This window comes from Myotis brandtii, unplaced genomic scaffold, assembly GCF_000412655.1.
Source record: "Myotis brandtii unplaced genomic scaffold, ASM41265v1 scaffold344, whole genome shotgun sequence".
Classification (NCBI taxonomy): Eukaryota; Metazoa; Chordata; class Mammalia; order Chiroptera; family Vespertilionidae; genus Myotis; species Myotis brandtii.
Window position 1 is genome coordinate 10,605,306 of NW_005363247.1, and position 21,925 is coordinate 10,627,230.

Here is a 21,925-nt window from a genome sequence, read left to right on the forward strand (position 1 = left end):
TAATCAATGTTGTTATCCCTAAAATATAAATTACCTTTTCTAATCAATAAGAATTTTTAAAAATCTTTATAATTCCCTGAACCTGGATCCCTAGCAGAAAATTAGCTGTTTTCAGTTAAAACATTTGAGTTAAGAACAAACATATTCTGAGAGTGGCTGAAAAAGCCATTTTGTGAACACACAGAAAAGCAGGCATTTTTTTCTCTCTCCTAGAAAAGAGTCTATTTTGATATAAGAGAGTAGGCATTCATAGAAGATCTAGAGGATGATTTAAAGTTTGCTGTAAATTATCCACTAGTGGAGAATGAAATTTGATTGAATTATAAAACCACATTGTATCAATCAAGGCAAGTCAATTCCTCCATCTTTTTCTTTTGTGAAACTTATCATTTCTTCTCTTAGGAAGCTACATCATCATAAAGTAAAACCTGTATCTTATTTCTTTAGTTTCCTGAAGAAATATATACATTCACTACAACTATTTCCAATTTTATGTATTTGGATTTTATAGACACTCCTATCTGTTTGAGCAGTGTTCCTGTGTCTGCATTTCATATTATTCAGCAGCAACTATACTCATATCTGATAAATATGGGGAAAGTTTGTCCTTTGTTTATATCAGACAATGAGAATTTCTATTTCTAGTCCATGGACATTGCTATTAGGAAATGCAGTGACAAATTTAATTTTTAACTACAACATTCAATTCAAACATTGTTATTAATACCACTAGAGAGTGGAAGTAATGATGTTTAGAATCTTAAGACATTTGTCCAATATTATGTTTCTAGTAATTGTCAGGAACCCAATTTTCTGATCCTTAATATCTAGGACATTTTATTAAACTACTCTTCATATTCCTGTATTTTCTTTTTCATTGTAAGGGTTTAAATGAACTTTATTTACATGTTAAATTTGGAATTCAGTGTTGTTAAATCGAAGATAATACATGAACAAGAATCAAATTTTTTTCAAATCCTACATTACTTCTTTAATTTAATAAATAAATAACATATACCTCGTACCAATTTCAGGACTAGATCATTAAGATACAGGGCAAATAAATAAATTTGTTGGAGAGGTCAGCTTGCCTAGAGCATTGTCCAGCATATTGAGCTGTTCAGTACAACCCAAACCTCAATGCACATAAAAATCACCTGAGCACTCTGCTCAATGCTCATGCGGACGCAGTAGCTCCAGTACAAGTTCAGAGATTCTGTGTTTCTAACAAGCTTCCAGGTGATGTCGATGCTGGTAGTTGAGAACTGTGATTTGAGCAGCAAAGATTTACTTATATGAATGTGGATATATTTAAATGGATATTTTAACTATCTCTCATTGCTATTCTTATATTTTTAGGGGGAAAAAATATGAACCAAGAGGAAATTAGGAGGGAATTTGTTAAGCATGGCAGGAACTGAGAAACAAAAGAAAAAAGGGGACACGTAGAAGAAAGTGGTCTAGGCTAAAGGGAAAATGGGAACAATAGAGAATGGGAAAATGGAAGGCACAATAAAGGCATATTCAAGACTTCAGTTTATTTGTCAACATGGCAAGTCAGCATACTTTTTTTATCACTAGCGGCCTGGTGCATGAAATTCATGCACTCAGGGAGGGAGTCCCTCAGCCTGGCCTGCGCCCTCTCGCAGTCAGGAGTCCTCAGGGAATGTCTGACTGACGCGGAGCGGGAGAGGCTCCTGCCACCGCCAATGTGCTCGACAGCCATGAGCCCGGCTTCTGGCTGAGCAGAGCTCCCACTCTGGGAGCACACTAACCACCAGGGGACAGCTCCTGCATTGAGTGTCTGCCCCCTGGTGGTCAGTGCATGTCATAGCAACCGGTTGTTCCACCATTTGGTCGATTTGCATATTAGCTTTTTATTATATAGGATTATATTGCTCTGTTTCACATTTCGGTATACATATTTCATTTATTCAGTGAATTTCCTAAAAAACTAAACAAGCAAAAAAAATTCTATTCATATATATAAACTGGGAATTATAAATTACTAATATTTATGATACCATCACAATCCCATGTCTACTGTTGTTGTCTTCATTTAATTAAAAGTTAACCAAGCACATGACTCACCAAATATCTGTTTACCATCAATGACAAACCAACAGGAGTGTTTAATTATGAGTGAAAACTCAAAAATTAAAATATACTAACAAACACAAATACCACATAAAAGAATAATGAAGACAATTTGGCCTAATATATCAAATGTAAACTTGTTAAATTATGTTCTTGAAATCTGCTAAATAATTATCAGTATAAAGTAAACTTAACTTACATCTATTACATCACTGCATATTAATGTTCATAATGTTTGTAAATAAATAAAGTATTATAATATAGTTCCTTTAAAGAGAATTATGAATATAACTAAGTGAATTAATTCATTCACACATATAATTAATTTTTCATACTCATGAATTATTTAATATTTAATAAATATAAAGAATATCAATAAAATTTTTCCTATGTAGTATTAAATATAATAAAATTGCCATTTGATAAAAAATGCTGGTATGAATCTTTTCTTTCAATGATATAATAATTTTATATTTCAGGGTAAATGTAAATTTGGATATGACACAGAAAAAGATATCATAGATAAATATTTGTTTGGGCTTTCAATAATCCTTAATATTAATGTTAGGTCTAAACATTTCTGCCAGCTTTGTACTTCTAAATTAAACTTCTTTGAATAAATTAAAATCTTTAGGAAAAAAAGAAAGCTCACCTTATTACAAAATTGTGACTGTCAATCTCCTTTCCACATTCACTATCCAGCAGAATGCCAGAGGAATTTCTATTTCTAGTCCATGGACATTGCTATTAGGAAATGCAGTGACAAATTTAATTTTTAACTACAACATTCAATTCAAACAAGATGTGCTTTAGTATCAATCATTAACTTTACAGTTTATGCATTTATTTACTATATTTTTCCATCTGAATCTTAGAAAAACACTTTGAAATAATAGGTATATTGTTATTAATACCACTACATAGTGGAAGTAATGATGTTTAGAATCTTAAGACATTTGTCCAATATTATGTTTCTAGTAATTGTCAGGAACCCAATTTTCTGATCCTTAATATCTAGGACATTTTATTAAACTACTCTTCATATTCCTGTATTTTCTTTTTCATTGTAAGGGTTTAAATGAACTTTATTTACATGTTAAATTTGGAATTCAGTGTTGTTAAATCGAAGATAATACATGAACAAGAATCAAATTTTTTTCAAATCCTACATTACTTCTTTAATTTAATAAATAAATAACATATACCTCGTACCAATTTCAGGACTAGATCATTAAGATACAGGGCAAATAAATAAATTTGTTGGAGAGGTCAGCTTGCCTAGAGCATTGTCCAGCATATTGAGCTGTTCAGTACAACCCAAACCTCAATGCACATAAAAATCACCTGAGCACTCTGCTCAATGCTCATGCGGACGCAGTAGCTCCAGTACAAGTTCAGAGATTCTGTGTTTCTAACAAGCTTCCAGGTGATGTCGATGCTGGTAGTTGAGAACTGTGATTTGAGCAGCAAAGATTTACTTATATGAATGTGGATATATTTAAATGGATATTTTAACTATCTCTCATTGCTATTCTTATATTTTTAGGGGGAAAAAATATGAACCAAGAGGAAATTAGGAGGGAATTTGTTAAGCATGGCAGGAACTGAGAAACAAAAGAAAAAAGGGGACACGTAGAAGAAAGTGGTCTAGGCTAAAGGGAAAATGGGAACAATAGAGAATGGGAAAATGGAAGGCACAATAAAGGCATATTCAAGACTTCAGTTTATTTGTCAACATGGCAAGTCAGCATACTTTTTTTATCACTAGCGGCCTGGTGCATGAAATTCATGCACTCAGGGAGGGAGTCCCTCAGCCTGGCCTGCGCCCTCTCGCAGTCAGGAGTCCTCAGGGAATGTCTGACTGACGCGGAGCGGGAGAGGCTCCTGCCACCGCCAATGTGCTCGACAGCCATGAGCCCGGCTTCTGGCTGAGCAGAGCTCCCACTCTGGGAGCACACTAACCACCAGGGGACAGCTCCTGCATTGAGTGTCTGCCCCCTGGTGGTCAGTGCGTGTCATAGCAACTGGTTGTTCCACCATTCGGTCGATTTGCATATTAGCTTTTTATTATATAGGATTATATTGCTCTGTTTCACATTTCGGTATACATATTTCATTTATTCAGTGAATTTCCTAAAAAACTAAACAAGCAAAAAAAATTCTATTCATATATATAAACTGGGAATTATAAATTACTAATATTTATGATACCATCACAATCCCATGTCTACTGTTGTTGTCTTCATTTAATTAAAAGTTAACCAAGCACATGACTCACCAAATATCTGTTTACCATCAATGACAAACCAACAGGAGTGTTTAATTATGAGTGAAAACTCAAAAATTAAAATATACTAACAAACACAAATACCACATAAAAGAATAATGAAGACAATTTGGCCTAATATATCAAATGTAAACTTGTTAAATTATGTTCTTGAAATCTGCTAAATAATTATCAGTATAAAGTAAACTTAACTTACATCTATTACATCACTGCATATTAATGTTCATAATGTTTGTAAATAAATAATTATAATATAGTTCCTTTAAAGAGAATTATGAATATAACTAAGTGAATTAATTCATTCACACATATAATTAATTTTTCATACTCATGAATTATTTAATATTTAATAAATATAAAGAACATCAATAAAATTTTTCCTATGTAGTATTAAATATAATAAAATTGCCATTTGATAAAAAATGCTGGTATGAATCTTTTCTTTCAATGATATAATAATTTTATATTTCAGGGTAAATGTAAATTTGGATATGACACAGAAAAAGATATCATAGATAAATATTTGTTTGGGCTTTCAATAATCCTTAATATTAATGTTAGGTCTAAACATTTCTGCCAGCTTTGTACTTCTAAATTAAACTTCTTTGAATAAATTAAAATCTTTAGGAAAAAAAGAAAGCTCACCTTATTACAAAATTGTGACTGTCAATCTCCTTTCCACATTCACTATCCAGCAGAATGCCAGAGTTTCCCACAACTGCACAGGTCTTAAATCTGCGGTTCTTCATCGGTGACACTTCAGGGAGCAGGCTATGCAGATCCTGAGAAATATTTAGTGTCCGGCGCCTGTCAAGCACATAGTGGATGACGTCACCAGGCTTAAAACTGCTCTTGACCACCGAGACATCTCGTTCTGCATCTAGGAAACGAAGAATGTTCTTCCTATATTTGAAATACAAAGTTTTCTATTAATGACAACATATCAAAGAATTGGTGATATAACTTACAAAATACCATATAATGAAATGTAAATTGGTAAATTACTAATCTTAAATTGTAAGTTGGAAATTAAAGCAACCTATTAGTTAAATGGATTCTATAGGAAATAGAATATATGTTTTAAAAATCATTTGCACATAGTTTCTCAATGATTTTCTAAATAAACACGGTATCTGCACCTATTTGTGGAATGGCAAAGCCCCTCATCTACCAAAATATACAGAAAAATTAGTTTAATAAATAAAATGCAATTGTCATTACTTGATTTTGCATAATTAACATCCTACTAGTGTTAATTAATGTTCTATAGTTATATATTTTGTTTAATATTGTCTCCTTAAGGTGAACAGAAATAACATGAAATTGTTTGGAATTACACCTTAATAAACTCTATTAAAATAATTGAACCCTCCAATGAACTTATATACATTTACCCAAATTATGTGTATATTACAATTATTTGAAGAAGAATTAAAACTATAGCACTATATGTATATAAAAGCTTTCTTCTGAGTGCAAGGATCCAGGAAGTAATATGGGTACATTTGATGAAAAGATAGATAAAACACTGGACTCATGCATGGCAGCGATAGCTAATTGTTCCTTAGCGCTCTTTCTCCCCTTCTTCCTTTTAGTATTTGAATCCTCTAAGTTTTAATTGAGCACATAGATGGTCAACTAGAACATTTCCAAGTTTTCAAATCCAAGTGCAGCTGGGTTTGGTCATGTAGTCTGTTTTCTTAAATGGTATACGAGTGAATCATGAACATAACTATTGGAGAGAAAAATAAATTTTCAACTTGTTTAATTAATCCACTATATTTTAAGGTCTTTTGAAAGAAAGCTTAGCCTAACCCACAACTAATGAAGAAATTAATAAAAGATGTGAGATGCCACATAAACATATATACATATGGTAAGTTTGATGATGGAAAATGAAAATATAGATACAGTAGGCTAGAAAGGTAGTGACCCTTGGCATGAATACAGCAAAGCTCCTGATAAAAACTGTTATCTGCAATAATTTGGGAGTCATAATCTATACGTAAAAACCTGTTATTCTTAAGAATTGGTTTAAAAGTGTTTATATGTTGCTTGTTCCTTTGAGCAAGGCACTAAAAGATTGGCAAAGTTAGGCATGATGTAGCCAAATTGCAAGTTGAGATTGAAAGGATAATCTCTGGTAATGACCTACAATCTAAACCATGTGAAAATCTAGTAATTGGGACCTCCCCAATGTTCCTAATACCCCAGTGAGCAAAAGATGCAACTATAAATTAGAGCCACCCTAGCAGCAAGAGGAATATCGCCTTTCCATCTAAGTGTAATCATTCAAATGAGGTCAGAGTAGCTGCCATTAAATTGAGGGAACCAAAACACTGAAGAGTCCTGTTCAGAAGATATTTTGGGGTGGGTTTAATTATACCAGGAACTAACTACAAAGAGTGTAATACCTTTTTGAGGGAATTATATCACCAAAGACACTATGCACTTGGCCTACAAAGTCTGGGATTGCTTATCCTTAAACTACCAAACATATACCAGCTAGAAACAATTTGAGAAAGCTCTTTTCTAGATTGAGAATTGGATATTATTTACTAAAGTGTACTATTGCAGCTGGTATACAATGCCATTATTATAACATTCAAGATATGACAGACATATTTTTCCTCTAGTGCTGTTACTATTTAAGCTCCCTCACAATCCATATACTTTGTTACAAAATATGGGTGTCCTCCCATCAATCCACCAAAAGAGCAATTCATCAAATCATACAAGAGCTAGAAGCATGACTAGCAAAGAAGGAAGAAAATAAGTCCCAATTTAATGTGTTGTATCATTAGAAAACCAGGGATTAAAAACTTAATTTGCCAGATTTTTATAAGGGATATATATGTCTATCATCTCTCTGAAAAAGAAAATGATTTTTTGAAAAAATTTTCTCAAACATTTGGAATATTAGGTGCATAAAGAGTGGAATTTGTACAGGAAAATCTGTATAAATGCACTACAATGAAATTTCAAAATTAATAGAAATATTATCAGACACTATAATAATTTATCTTAACAAAGTACAAATTATATGAGAAGAAAACACCCAATGAATTTAGCAACTGTAGGGCATAGGAATTGCAGAAAATTGAGAAGTCTTTCATTTCATTAAATAAATATAATTCTTAACAAAAGTTAACAACTAGCACCAAGAGCTGCAATCCATACAAACTTTTATACAGTCTTATTAGCTACAATTTATTTAAGGAAAAAAAGTAATGCTTGGACACTTGTATTTCAACACAAAAATGTTCATTTCCTGTGAAAACGACAAGACTGGCTCTAAAATAAAGACTGCACGGATGTGGTCAGATCACCAAAGGAGATATTATCATTTTCCTTTGAACAGAATGCGAAGGGGCTGCAGTAGATACCTGAAGATGTACTCACAAGTATGCAAGTAGAAGTGAATAGATTTCAGGTTCAGATTTGAAGGAAGAATCTTTAGAGCCTGGAAATCCCTTTCCTCATGAAAAAAATTAACAGCTAAATGCTTGACAGCTGATTGCAAGAGGGTGTGAGAGGGACTTTCACATAACAGAACCTTTGTCATGTGATCAAAAGCAGTAAAAATATTTTCAAGCAGTAAGTCTTCTAAATTCCTGAGTATCAAGGGGCATGTTTAATTTATTTATTCAGAGAAAAGTTGGTATAATAAAGTGGATTATTAGAGTTCAGAAACGTTTTGAAAAACATCATAATGTCCTACTCTTGGAAGAAAAGAATGCTTAATGAGATACATAATTATTAAGTACAGATGATACAATTGTGTGTGTTCCTCCAATACTGTTATAGCCTCAACAGTTGTGTGTTTTTTTTTATTGGCAGCAGTAAAAATAGTAAAAGTATTTTCCAAGACAGAATAAAGACACCAATTCACATAGGCTAATCAAAATATAAGTTTGTAGGCAAAACTCAGAATGATTGTATAGTATTTGTTTTTAAAACTGAACGGGAACGGAAAAGACCTTGAGGGTCTCTAGTTTGTTCTTTTTCTTATATCGAATAAAACTTTTAGTGAGTCTTTTTATCTGAGCTAAGATTCCTGATGAAGGATGCAAGTAAGACTGAAAATAATTACTTAGCGAATAATATTTTGATTTTGATGCTTATTTTTTAAAACAATGAGAAATGTTAGTTCTTTCTTTTTCTCCTTAGCAGGTTATAGGCATTTTGTTGTTGCTGTTATTAATCCTCACCTGAGGATATTTTTCCATTGATTTTCAGAGAGAGTAGAAGGGAGGGGGAGAGACAGAGAGAAACATTGATGTGAGAGAGACACATGATTGGCTGCCTCCTGCAAGAGCCCTGACTGGACCCAGGGCTTGAACCTGCAATCAAGGTACATGCCCTTGACTGGAATTGAACCCGCAACCCTTCAATCCTCAACTCTACTGAGAAGAACCAGCTAGGGCTATTTTTTAGATTCTAGATGTGACAGACTATAAAATGTTCTGTGGATTTGCTAAGTCTAGTTGTTGTTTGGACTGTAGAAAAAAAGAAGTAAGAAAACTAGAGCTTAAGTACAATTAACTAAATGTCCTTGGAAGCATGAAAAACTAGTGAACTTACTTGGAACTGAAAGAACCCTTTAAGTATAATCAAAGATAACTGACATATTTTGTTCAGAAGATAATTGATATGAATGAAAAGATCAGGTTAAACAAAACTACTTCAGAATGAGAGAGATGGAAAGAAAACTCAGTTTAACTTCTGGGCTCTAAAGAAACATGAACCAACAAAAGTTACTTATTAATATGCAGGCTGAACCAGTACAGTAAGTCCTCATTTAATAGAGTGGATAAGTTCTTCGAAACTGTGACTTCAAGAGAGAGAAGACATATAACAAAACCAATTTTTGCCATAGTCTAACTGATATATATGAGTGAAGTTCCTACAAGATATTTCTGGTCACAAAAACATCATCAAACTTTGAAATAAAAACCCAAAACATTTCAAATATTAAACACTGAAGTAAATGTGAACTGTATATACATTTAAGAAAGATGAATTAAAATAAGTAAGAGAATTCTTTTCCAACACGCTTATTCCAGTTCAGGGTCACAGGCAGCGGGAGCCTATCCCAGCAGCTCAGAGTGCACGGCGGGCACCCACCCTGGAGAGTTCACCCTTCCCGCTCAGGGCCACTCACATCCATCCCCACACCCACTCAGACTGGGAAAGTGTAGACATACCAGCTCACCTAACGTGCATGTATCTGCGGTGGGAGGAAACCAAAGGAGCCAAAGAAAACCCACACAGACGTGGGGAGAACATGCAAACTCCACACAAACAGTGGCCCCAACCAGGAATTGATTATTTTTCTCATCAACGTATAATGGAATGACGTTGAATGAAACCACGTTATTCTAGGACCTGCTGTACAAGTTTTCCTATAAGTAGTCAAGTTATTACCAGATATTTAAAGCCGGGGGTTGTGCTTTCTGTATGTGACTTAACAGAACAACAACAAAAAAGACTTTTTATGTCTTGGCCATTTTGTGAACATAAAGTAACTTTTGAAACCCCATTCGATAAGTACACACCTAAACTCAGCAACTGTTTTAATGATGACTGAAAAAAACCAAAAATACTTGTTTCACTTTCAGTGAGACTAAACTCTTAGTCAGAAAGGTCATTTTTGTTAGGCAACGCTGGCTTAAACTGACAGTTTAAACAGTTAAATTGACAGAAATAGATTCTACGCAGAAACTTTTCAACTGAATTTTCAACTAGAACTTCCCTTTCAACAACAGCCATCACTTCAAATAGCAGCTGCAGAATCTCAGGGAATTAGTTTACTAAAGATGGTTTTCACTTGTGAAATGTTAACTAGGGCTAACCTATCACCAGGTGCCACTCTTTCTTCTCTGCAGCTTCCTTGTCAACAACAAACATATGTGCTATGGCAACGAAAATTTAATCCAAATGACATTGTTGACTCCATCAGCAAGTCTTGTGAGACAGATCTTACAGTTGGAATGCATCACAAGTTGAGAAGCAAATAAGGTTATGACACAAACTTTAAACTCCAGACAAAAATTGCTAAATCAGTTGAGACAGATCTTACAGTTGGAATGCATCATAAGTTGAGAAGCAAATAAGGTTAGGACACATACAAACTTTAAACTCCAGACAAAAATTGCTAAATCAGTTGTTACTCACATGATTTACTAAAAAGAAAAAAAATAATTTAAGAAGTGCCAAGTGTTTCATTATGCCTAGGAAAAGCAGAGAGAACACACAAACGTTTTTAACTCAAAAGGTTATTTCCATGAGCACGGTGCCTCAGAGTTCTGAATGAACATAACCTATAGCTTGTTCAGGCTTCTGAGCTTAAGCTCCTCTATGGTATAAAAAAAAAAAATCCTAAAACAAACAAATAAAAAGGCAGAGTTGTCTCTAGCTGCTTAAAGAAAAGCATTTCTTGGTTTAATTTACCCCTCAGATGGCCATTTACTATTTGACCCAGCATTTGGTAATATTGGATTCATATTATCTTACATGTATTTTATTAATTTGGTGCATAGAAACTATTGTATACTTCATAAAGATACATTTTATAGTATACATTTTAGTACTAAAATATTGTTTTCCAATTAGGCCTGGTTTTGAAGCTTGACTCTGACACTATGAAGCTGTGAGACCCAAGATGTGTTCTACTGGTCACTTACTGAACAAAATATATGGGGACCCTTTTCTAAAGTAAATTGATGAAGGCAACAGAAAATTCTCTTTTTACAGATAAGCACATGTAAATTTGCAGTTATGTTTAGTTGCTCTGCTAGCCTTTTCTGTTTGGAAACTTTGATATATGGTAATACTAAGAGTTGAAAGTATTTTTTTCTGACTAATTATGACATGTTTAATCTGTCCTGAAGAGTAGCTGAGCTCATACATTTCTGTACATCTATATTCGGCATTATAATTCTTCAGGTTTCTATTCAACATATGAAAAATAAGTAAAAAAGAATGACAAGAAACAACTTAAACATGGAAAAAGCAAAGGCAAGTCACAAGTGTTGGACATGACCAAATGATTTCTCAGTACAATGTTCACAGATTTACTCACATCTTAAGTGTGCCATTTCTTAGCTTACAATAATGAAGAACAAACCAGTACTAATAAAATCAAGCCTTAAACTAAGCAAATTATTTTAATTAGAAAGTTAGCTGTAGGGTGAATAAACTCCCCTAAACCATGATGAATCTTCAAAATACAATGAACCAATACAGGAAACCATCTCTCTTTTGTAACTCCCCAGAGGTAGAGTTGTTTGATGAATATATATGAGTGCATACTTAATATGTTTGTGAAAGTAGCAGAGTACAGATGGGGTTGAAAGAATTAGTAATAAAAAGAAAATGTAAGGAAAATGTATTTTCAGTAGCTGTTTTACATTTTAATGTAAATAGATAATTTAGTAGAAATGTCACAAGAGCATGTTAAGTTTAATGAGATTTTTTTAAATGAGAAAGGTTTGCAAGCATGGCTCAATCACATAAGATAAAAAATTATTAGTTGTAATTTCTTAATCAACAACTTGAAAAAAGAATTTTGAAAACACTTATGAAATATGCCCACACCCACTCACAAACACAAAGTAATATGGTTCTACATAATGGGAGGAAAAATAGAAAACTTAATTCAAAACACTGTAAAATTAGCTTCCAGTGTAACTTTAAAAAAAAAAAAGGGTTAGTGAACAATAAGACATTTTTGTATTCTAAATTTTTTATTACAAGTTTCATACTGATTAATAATCACTAGTCACTACTGCTATAGGCAATTATAATTTTAATGAATTGTTTGCATTTTGTGCAATAATGGTTTTAGAAATTATTATTTCCTTGTAAAGAAATAATAGTATTCCACTGTAGGTGTGGAATAGTATTCCCTAATAATAGTATTCCATTCCACTCAGTAGTATTCCACTGTATGTGACAACTTTGTATGCATTAGTTAATATTTGCTCATTGTATTATTGTTTATTTCTTTATCTGTTAAGAACATATGAAAAGAATACTAATATTTTACACATATTATCAGGTGTTATAATTAAAAATAAGACTATTACCCTAAAAAATTGGATACAACCCTCATTAATTTGTAAAATTACTATAATGAACTGCTTGGGTCAGATTATGTTTAATACATTTAGTTTGAATATCTTAATAATAGCAAACTATAACTCTGTAGCGTCATGCACAACTACATTTTCATTTTTCTACAGATGCTAGGAAGGCATGGCCAGTTACATTAATTGAACTATAGCCAATTAGTTATTTTACTTTGCTTTCTTCCATTACCTTCCTTTACCTGACCTTTCCCTTACCTAATTGTCTCCTTTCTTTTCAAATCTTTCCATTTTAGAATTCTCTTTGGAGACATCCTTACAGACCAAATATATCCTTTTTATTTATGTACTTATTATTAAATGTATTGGGGTGACATCCTATCTAATAAAGAGGGAATATGCTAATTGACTGCCACACCCTCAAAGATGGCCGCACCCAGTCCCCTCAGCCCCCCAGCCGCCCAGGGCCGGCCCAAGGTGCAGTTAAGCCTCGGATGGCAGCTGCCCAGCTGCCTAGGGCCACCCAAGGCTCAGGTAACCAGGGCCAGCCGAGTCTTGCGCTGTCGGCAATGACAGCAGCAGAGGTGTGATGGGGCGTCATTTTCCCCTGATCGCCGGGTCACCTCCTGCCCCTGAGGGCTCCCAGACTGTGAGAGGGGGCAGGCCAGGCTGAGGGACCCCCACGCTCCAGAGCATGAATTTTCATGCACCAGGCCTCTAGTTGGTTAATAAAATTATACAGGTTTAAGTGTACAATTCTATTGCATTGCATGTTTACCACCCAAAGTCAAATTGCCTTCCATCAGCCACCATATATTTGACCCCCTTTACTCTCTACTACCCACCTTCCCCTACCCATCTTCCTCTCTGGTAACCACCATACTGTTGTCTGTGTCTATCAGGTTTCATTTGTTTGTTTGTTTGTGTTATTTGTTCATTTGTTGCTTTCAGTTTTATATTCCACATGAGTGAAATCATATGGTCCTTGATTTTTATTGCCTGATTTAGTATTTCACAAGCATGAAAGATTGATTCATGTTGTTGCAAGTATTTCATCTTTTCTTATGGCTGAGTAGTATTCCACTGTATATATGTACCATGTCTTCTTTATCCAATCATCTATTGAGGGATACTTTAGTTGTTTCCAAGTTTTGGCCACCATGAATAATGCTACAAATATTTCCTTTTATAATGACCCATATTTCTCTCTTTCCAATCTACCTCGAAGAAATATGAGTCCTTACTCTGTTCTAAACTCAACCACATTTGAGTCCCACATCCTGTAGCTGTTTTTCTCATAATTATCTCATCATGTATAGGGTTTCTAAATTCAAATGTGGGTATAAAGGTCTGGGATAATGAGGAAGATACTAGGTAAGTATCATGAGAGAAGGATGCTCCATGGGTAAAAATGTCAAACTAGAGAGATTAAACAAAGAACTTATATGCATATATTTGCCTAATGTTGTCTCAGGCAAATAGTGCTTAGGTGGAACCCAGAGTTGTCAATGTTTATTTTCAAGAGTAATGAAAATCTTTACTTTTATAAGGAATCTCCTAATTTTTAATATTGGCTTTAAGTTTTTTTCTACCTGGTTGAAATAAATCTTGCTTGCTGACAACATTCTATCCAAAAGACACCAATTTATAATCTGTCTCCACACTATACTTATCTTCACATTTCTGTACTCCACCTACAAATATATAACGTTCTCACTAAACTAAAATCAACCAAACATAACACCACTTGACATTGCTGTGAGTTGATTCCAGTTTCCCTTTCCAGTCACTGCCAAAGCTTTAAAACAAAGTATTCTAACATTTCCTACATTTGCCTGACCCATCTCTTTAATTAACAGACATTCTGTCAAATATATTTTAACATGAAGTGAGTGCCTTTGCTGTCATTAATTCTATGAATTGCTATGCATACTCTAAAGATGAGTATGAAAATTATTTCTTTAATTTGCTTATAATCTACAATATTCAGTATGTGGGTATGCTCCAAGAAATGAGTAGGTAGAAACCCAAACAAATCAGCAGCTTACCCTTTTAAGTGCACTAACTGCGCTTAAAAAATCTGCATTACTATCCAATAAATGAATAATTAGCATTTTGTCAATACTAGAAATATTCAATGATTTTATTATGTAAAGGATGGTCATTCAGAATGACAACCTACCATCAACAAATCAATAAACAATAAGTGCTGGTGGGAATGTGGAGAAAAAGGAACCCTAGCACACTGCTTGTGAGAATGTAGACTGGTACAACCACTATGGAAAACAGTGTGGAGTTTCCTCAAAATATTAAAAATGGGCCTGGCCAGTATAGTTCAATGGTTAGAGCATAAGCCCGCAGACCAAAGGGTCTTGAGTTCCCCAGTCAAAGGCATGTACCTGGGTTGCAGGTTCAATCCCCTGCCCTGGTTAGCTTGCCTGTGGGAGGTGACCAATCAATGTGTCTCTTTCACACTGATGTTTCTTTCTCCCTTGCTCCCTCCCTCCCCCATTCCCTCCCTTCTTCCCTTCCACTCTAAAAATCAGTTAAAATATGTCCTCAGGCAGTGATTAACAGTAAATAAATTAAAATGGAACTGTCATTTGACCCAGTGATCCTACTTCTAGGAATATATCCTAAGAATCCCGCAACACCAATCAGAAAGAATATTTGCACCCCTATGTTCATAGTAGCATTATTTACAACTAGAGGCCCAATGCATGAAATTTGTGCAAGAGTAGGCCTTCCTTCCCCCAGGTGCCAGCACCGGCTTTCCTCTGGCACCCGGGACCCAGGCCTCCCTCACAGCCCCGGCTTCATCCAGAAGGTTGTCTGGAAGGACATCCGGTCTAATTACCATATTACGCTTTTATTATTATAGACTAGAGGCCCAGTGCACAAAAATTTGTGCACTCGGGGGGGTCCCTCAGCCCGGCCTGTGCCCTCTCACAGTCTGGGACCCCTAGGGGGATGACTACCTGCTGACTTAGGCCCACTCCCAAGGGGATTGGGCCTAAGCTGGCAATCAGACATCCCTCTGGCAGCCCGGGAGCCCTCAGAGGATGTCCACTTGCTAGCGGGGAGTGGGCCTAAGCCAGCAGGTGGTCATCCCCTAAGGGGTCCCAGACTGCGAGAGGGCACAGGCCGGGCTGAGGGGCCCCCCCCCTCCCCCCAGAGTGCACAAATCTAGTAGGATTATAATTGAAGAAAGTAAGATATAGTGGATATATGTAGGCACCAAGTTTGTTTTCAAGAGCTTGTTTCACCTAAAATATTCCAAAGAATAAATCAGTATTCCAGAAAAATTATTTTCTGATTTAAGATATAATTACTGATACTTTTATTACAGAAGCTCATATAGAAATACCCAGTGATAAAATGTCAGATTTATTTATAATTGTCAGCAAAATAGGAATTGAATAAGTTCTGTTTTCATCTAGTGTGAGAAAACTCTCAAAATCAGTATGAAAACTTAACAGGGAAGTTAAAGATAATTCACAAAAATATGGCTATCCTGAGTAATTGAGTGAAGAAAAGTATGTTAAACATTAGTACTCACTTAAATATCTTATTCCATTACTATAAAGACAGTATATTCAAACTCACATATTCATCCTTAAATTTCTGACTGCATAATGATTTCAGTTTTATGGTTTCATATTCTTCAGTGAGTAACATTTAGTAGAACTGGTTCAGTTCACTCTTATATTAAAGTATTCATACTTAAACCATAAATTAAATATTCAATATAAGTTTGCCAATCCCAACATATCCAAGAACATGATGTGAAATGTATTATGCCTAATTAAAGAAACTCACCTTATCTCCAGGACCAAAGAGGAATTGATTTTCCAACCTTCTACAGAGTGCTGGAAGATTGAAGAGCCAGCCTTTCGAATGATTTTATCAGAACTATTGACAAGGGATCGACTCAAATACAATTCACCATCTCTGAAACAAAATAAAAATGCCAGCTTGGTGAAAATAAGAAGCATTTGTCTAAGTAGCATAATACATTTGATTTAGATAACTAGTGACGAATAGTAAATAGAACTTTTTCTACAAGTTAGAAGAGTTAAATAACCATCATAAAAAGTATAATAAAGGTTCAGTGAATATGATTTTATCAGGGCAATCATTTACACTTATTCTTTTTGAAATAGAGCCTTTTTCATAGAGAAAAAGCCTTTGACAATAAAGGAAACGATCAACAAAACGAAAGGCAACTTACCGAGTGGGAAAAGGTATTTTCAAATTATACAAATGTTAATATCCAAAATATATAAAGAACTCATTCAATTCAACAACAAAAAAAACAAACAACCCAATAAAAAATGGGCAGAGCATCTGAATAGACATTTTCCAAAGAAGATATTCAGATGGCCAACAGACATATAAAAAAACATTGAACATTACTAATTTTTAGGGAAATTAAAATCAGAACTACAGTGAGATATCATCTCACACCTGTAAAAATGGCTATTATAAAAAATAAGTGTTAGAGAAGATGCTGTGAAAAAGGACCCCTTGTACACTGTTGGTGGGACTGTAGATTAGTGTAGCCACTATGAAAAAACAGTATGAAGGTTTCTCAAAAATTAAAAATAGAACTAGCATATGATCCAGCTATTCCATTTGTAGTTATTCATCCAAAGAATATTAAAATACGAATTTAAAAAGATATATGCACCTCTATGTTTATAGTAGCATTATTTGAAATACAGAAGTTATGAAAACAGCCTAAGTGTCTATGCACAGATGAATAAAGATGTGATATTCTCTCTCTCTCTCTCTCTCTCTCTCTCTCACACACACACACACACACACTAGAATACTACCACGCCATGAAAAATATGAAATCTTGACATTCAAGACAACATGAATGCATCCTGAAGGTATTATGCTAAGTGAAATAAGTCAGATGGAGGAAGAAAAATACCATGTGATTTTACTCATATGTGGAAAGAAGAAAATTTAAACAAAACAAAGTAAAAACAAACTCATTGGTGGTTAGCAGAATGGATGGGTAGTAGGAAAATGAAATGGGTAAAAGTGGTCAATTATATGGTGACAAATGGAAATTAGACCTTTGGTAGTGAGCATGCTGTAGTGTACACATATGTTAAACTATAATGTTGAACACCTGAAACTTACATGATATTATATACCAACATAAACCCTTGTTAACCAATAAAAGCCAATGTTATCTAGATTAAAAAAAAAAGAATCCTGAAAAATTAAATGTAAAGGTCTTTGTGATATTTAAAGAAAAAAATAAATTCTCATCAAAGCCCTGTTCCAGTTTAGCCCATCCTTCCCCACTGTTTTAGACAATAGAGACAGGATGTTTTTCCAGTTCTTCTGCATCTGTATACTTGTGACTCCCAAGACTGTAATTTTATTCTCACAGAAGGCATATACACATAATGGAAAGAGCTTTTGTTTTGTAGTAAGAAGACCTTGGGATATCAGGTGATCTGGATATGTTGGTGATTCTATCACTTGATAGGCTGTATGACCTTGGACAATATTTTCTTTCTAGGCCACTAAATCCTTATCTTAACTTGTGAAACTGCAATAAAATTATCTAATGTGCAATGACTTTGTGAGAATTATGTGGGACTCTGAATGTGAAAGTAATTTATAAAGCACTATTAACGTGCTACTTGCTAAGATTACTTTGAGTCATCTCAACAAGAGACACTTTCCTGATAGTTGATGGTGGTAGGGAGACAGAGACTGTAGTGAGGAGAAAACTCATTGAGTAGTCATTATTACTGGTATTTTCTTGTACATTAAAGAAATTAACACTGCGACTCCCTTCAATCAGTAGTGTCAATCAAGTATCCCATGTGTCATGGTAGTGGCAGGGGGGCCGGAAATAATGATGATGGTGACAGGTATCTCTGATTACATTTATGCCATTGGAACATTAATAGCAGACTAGATCATTGTTTAAACTATTTTCTTGGTACTTTATAGATGTAAAGCCAGACTTAGAGAATCTGAAAGCCACCTGTTTATGGCATAACCTTTTCAACATCTGCATTTATTTCTTTATATATTACCTTTTAAGTTTTAAGACTCTCAAAAGTGTAATTTGAAAAATAGCATAACTATTTGCTCAATCAGAAAGCCTAAATCTGTTTGTTACGTAGGCAATCCTCTCCTACTATCAATGGAAACACTGCTTGTGTGACAGCTGTTGGATGAATTCTGTAATTGGAGGTTTATAGTTTGGTATTTTGGTCTGCATTCTTTTTTAAACATGTACTTCCAATTTGAAGCAACTCAAGGCATCACATGTAACTACTCACTGTAAAATTTAGAACTCTGTAAAAAATAATATTTAAACTATCTTACTGATGAAAATGATACATTGGCATGCCTATATATGGCTAATAGTGACTGTTTCATAGAGGTCATTTAGGATGCAAGAAAACATAGGGAGCAATTTACTACTCAGTGGCCCAGAAGTCAGTTTTTATATTATATATATAATGATAATAACTACATATGAATTAAAATGTGGATATACACAGAAGTTAATCTTCACACTTTTGTAGGTATGCCTTTAAGAGTATGACACAAACTTTTACCATTTCCAGGGGCAGGAATCTTTCCAATCTTCATCTTGTTAATAACTGGCCTGTCAATATCATCTTTTTCTAACCATAGATTGCTATGATTATGATAATTATTTTCACCAATAAACTTTTATGGGAGAAGTAAAAATATGCACAGGCTGACATTGAAGATTGCTATTGATACATTTTTACATGGCAGAATGATTGTTATGATGTACGTAGCTGTGTGGAGCCTTTTCAGGACCTCTCAGATTTTAAAAAGGGGGGTTTTAAAGTTTAAATCAGATTTATATTAATGAAATGCTACTATGTTACTATTCCATTTGAATTATTTTCATTTAAATTGGTGATAAGCCACATTTCAGGTTTTTAATCATTGAATGCAAACAGCTGCAACTAGTTAACTTCTTGAAGTCAATGAAATTCCTGTGTAAGAGGGCCTGGCTTAGTGCAATCTGAGGCCCTGAAGCAAATTTCTTTGTATAAAGTTAAATGGGCCCCAAGGGATTTTTCACTTGTGACTTGGTAGCATTCTATCTTAGAAAAGGCTTTTCCTTCCAGTGCATGCAAGGATGTTACCACCCCCTCTACTAGTTTCTCATTCCATATCAGACATGATTGCTGAACAGCTGCGCTGAAAACATTTGCATAGGGCAGTGATGGCGAACCTTTTGAGCTCGGCGTGTCAGCATTTTGAAAAACCCTAACTTAACTCTGGTGCCGTGTCACATATAGAAATTTTTTGATATTTGCAACCATAGTAAAACAAAGACTTATATTTTTGATATTTATTTTATATATTTAAATGCCATTTAACAAAGAAAAATCAACCAAAAAAAATGAGTTCGCGTGTCACCTCTGACAAGCGTGTCATAGGTTCGCCATCACTGCCTTAGACAGTGGTTCTCAACCTTCTGGCCCTTTAAATACAGTTCCTCATGTTGTGAAAAATATTTTTCTATTTGAAATATGAGTTGTCAGGCATCACTACAATTTATTAATTCTGTAGAATATAAGACATATTAATTTTGTTTCATGAAATTAGATCCCACTAACCCTGAATTCACCTCTACTGAAAAATTCTTCATGATTTGTTTTTTGAAATGAATGTGTTTCCTTTGGACTAGGTTAAATCTCCTCATTAATATAAAATTTTGAAAATCACTTAAAAGAAAAGAATTTGCATCCAAGTAAGCCTGAACACAAACAGCAGTCAGTTTTCTGTTTTCATTACCTTAGTGTCAAACAACTAAAAATAAAGATGAGAAATGTACGTACTACCTCAACTCCCTGCTTGATGGTTAGCAGAGCTCCAAAGGGGACATGTGAAGGGACGTGCAGACCTTGGGTTTCCTGATTTACAGGAGTGTGTTCTACCCTAGGACACCCTGGAAGGAACTTTGCTGACAATGATCGTAGTCTAAGTAGGAATGCTTATCTGCACAGTCAATTCAGTTAAAAGTTTCAGAACTAATACTGGTAAGACAACACAAGGTACACAGTCAAATTAAAAAGATCTCTAGATGATAAGAAATGTAAGTTAAAGTTCACTTGTGGTCAACCGGGAAAATGGCATGTGGCACATTTTAAAGAATAACAATCAAAACAAATATTTGAATGATATTAAAGTTTCTGTCATACTCTCAAATACATTATCGCACTCAATAAGCGTACACACATACATTGTTATCTGTAGGACACGTAAGGTAACACGTTTCCAATGACACCCAAAGAGCACTCACAGGGTCAGTGAAATCCTGGGCCAATTGCAAGGCAAGTGTCATTTTCCCATTAAGAAAAAAATGTTCATCAAGCACGGACCACTTCATACCCTTTGAGTTCCACTTTATTAATAGGTTTGCCTAGAAGGGGATTTCCGTTTTAAATGCCCAATAATTACTTGATCTATTCTCAAACAGTCCCTTAGAAAAACCATGCTGCTAGTATTCCTGTGGACAGATGAAAATGTGGATGGTTGGTAGAAAAGTTGTGCTGGTGTTCCCCCTCCTTCTACGCGGAATGCCTGCTCAACCTGGTGCATGAGAGCAGCGCTGCACTGATTCTAGAGGGGACTTGCAGTTAAGAAACGCAGAAGTCCAATAGACAACGAAACTGCCTGCCTGTTGAAAAATGGTAGCAAGTAAGCTAATTATGAATCTAGGGGGCTGTCCTAAGATATGAGGAATATGGAATGCCTTTCATTGAATCCACTCAACCTACTCAGAAGGCACGCAGTGCCCCCCAAAGGTCAGACACTGCCTCCCTTACCCCACTTTAGAATACAGGTCCGGGCGCGAGGGCCAAACCTCCACTCTAGTTTACTCCTCTGGAAACTAGCCCCTCCACGTGGCTTGGGTAGAGAATCAAGGAAATGATCTTTTGATGCGTCCAGCCCTCCACCTGAAGCACTGTCTGGGAGTTGAAAACGCAGTCATGAACTAACACCACAGGCGTTTCTGTTGAACACTTTATCCTCAAGAGAAAGGGGGAGCGCTTACAGGTCCTGGCTGTCCTGGCATTGCCGCTGGCAGCGCCACCTCCAAGGTCTCCGGGAAGCCCATGGCTGCGAGGCACTGCGCCGCGCCCCGCACACCGGTAATTGCGGGTTTTAATTAAGGAGGAGGAGCAGGGTGGCGGGGGACCAAGAAAAGTGATGCTCTTTTAAAGGGACCGGATTCCTGCAAGAGGCTTCCCCGTCTTCTCATCATTCTCCCACCCTCGCGGCCAGCTCTGGGGAGGAGGGGAGACACCTCGTGTACACCTCGCTTCCCAGTGATCAACTCCAGCGCCAGTCCCAGCTTTCTCAGGGGAGCCGGGAAGAGACCGCCGTACACCCCGCCAAGGGTGCGATGTGAGCCCAGCCC

The 21,925-nt window shown here is 35.3% G+C and overlaps 1 protein-coding gene across 3 annotated transcripts in view; it reads right to left on the reverse strand.

Moving 5' to 3' along the window:
* Positions 1–21,925, reverse strand: part of ST8SIA4 (ST8 alpha-N-acetyl-neuraminide alpha-2,8-sialyltransferase 4) — a 101,630-nt gene that overhangs the window by 77,372 nt on the left and 2,333 nt on the right. For 2 of the 3 annotated variants that reach the window (XR_001363159.1, XM_014544008.1), the window contains exons 2-4: positions 16,294–16,425; positions 5,056–5,287; positions 2,750–2,775 (exon numbers count right to left, since the gene is read on the reverse strand). Coding sequence is in view for 2 of the 3 variants with exons in the window: in XM_014544008.1 (XP_014399494.1) it covers positions 2,750–2,775; positions 5,056–5,287; positions 16,294–16,425 (390 nt within the window). In the remaining variant the exon portion in view is untranslated. Of the gene's footprint in view, positions 1–2,749; positions 2,776–5,029; positions 5,288–16,293; positions 16,426–21,925 lie in introns of all 3 variants that reach the window. The other variant, XM_005871534.2, reaches the window with a different exon arrangement.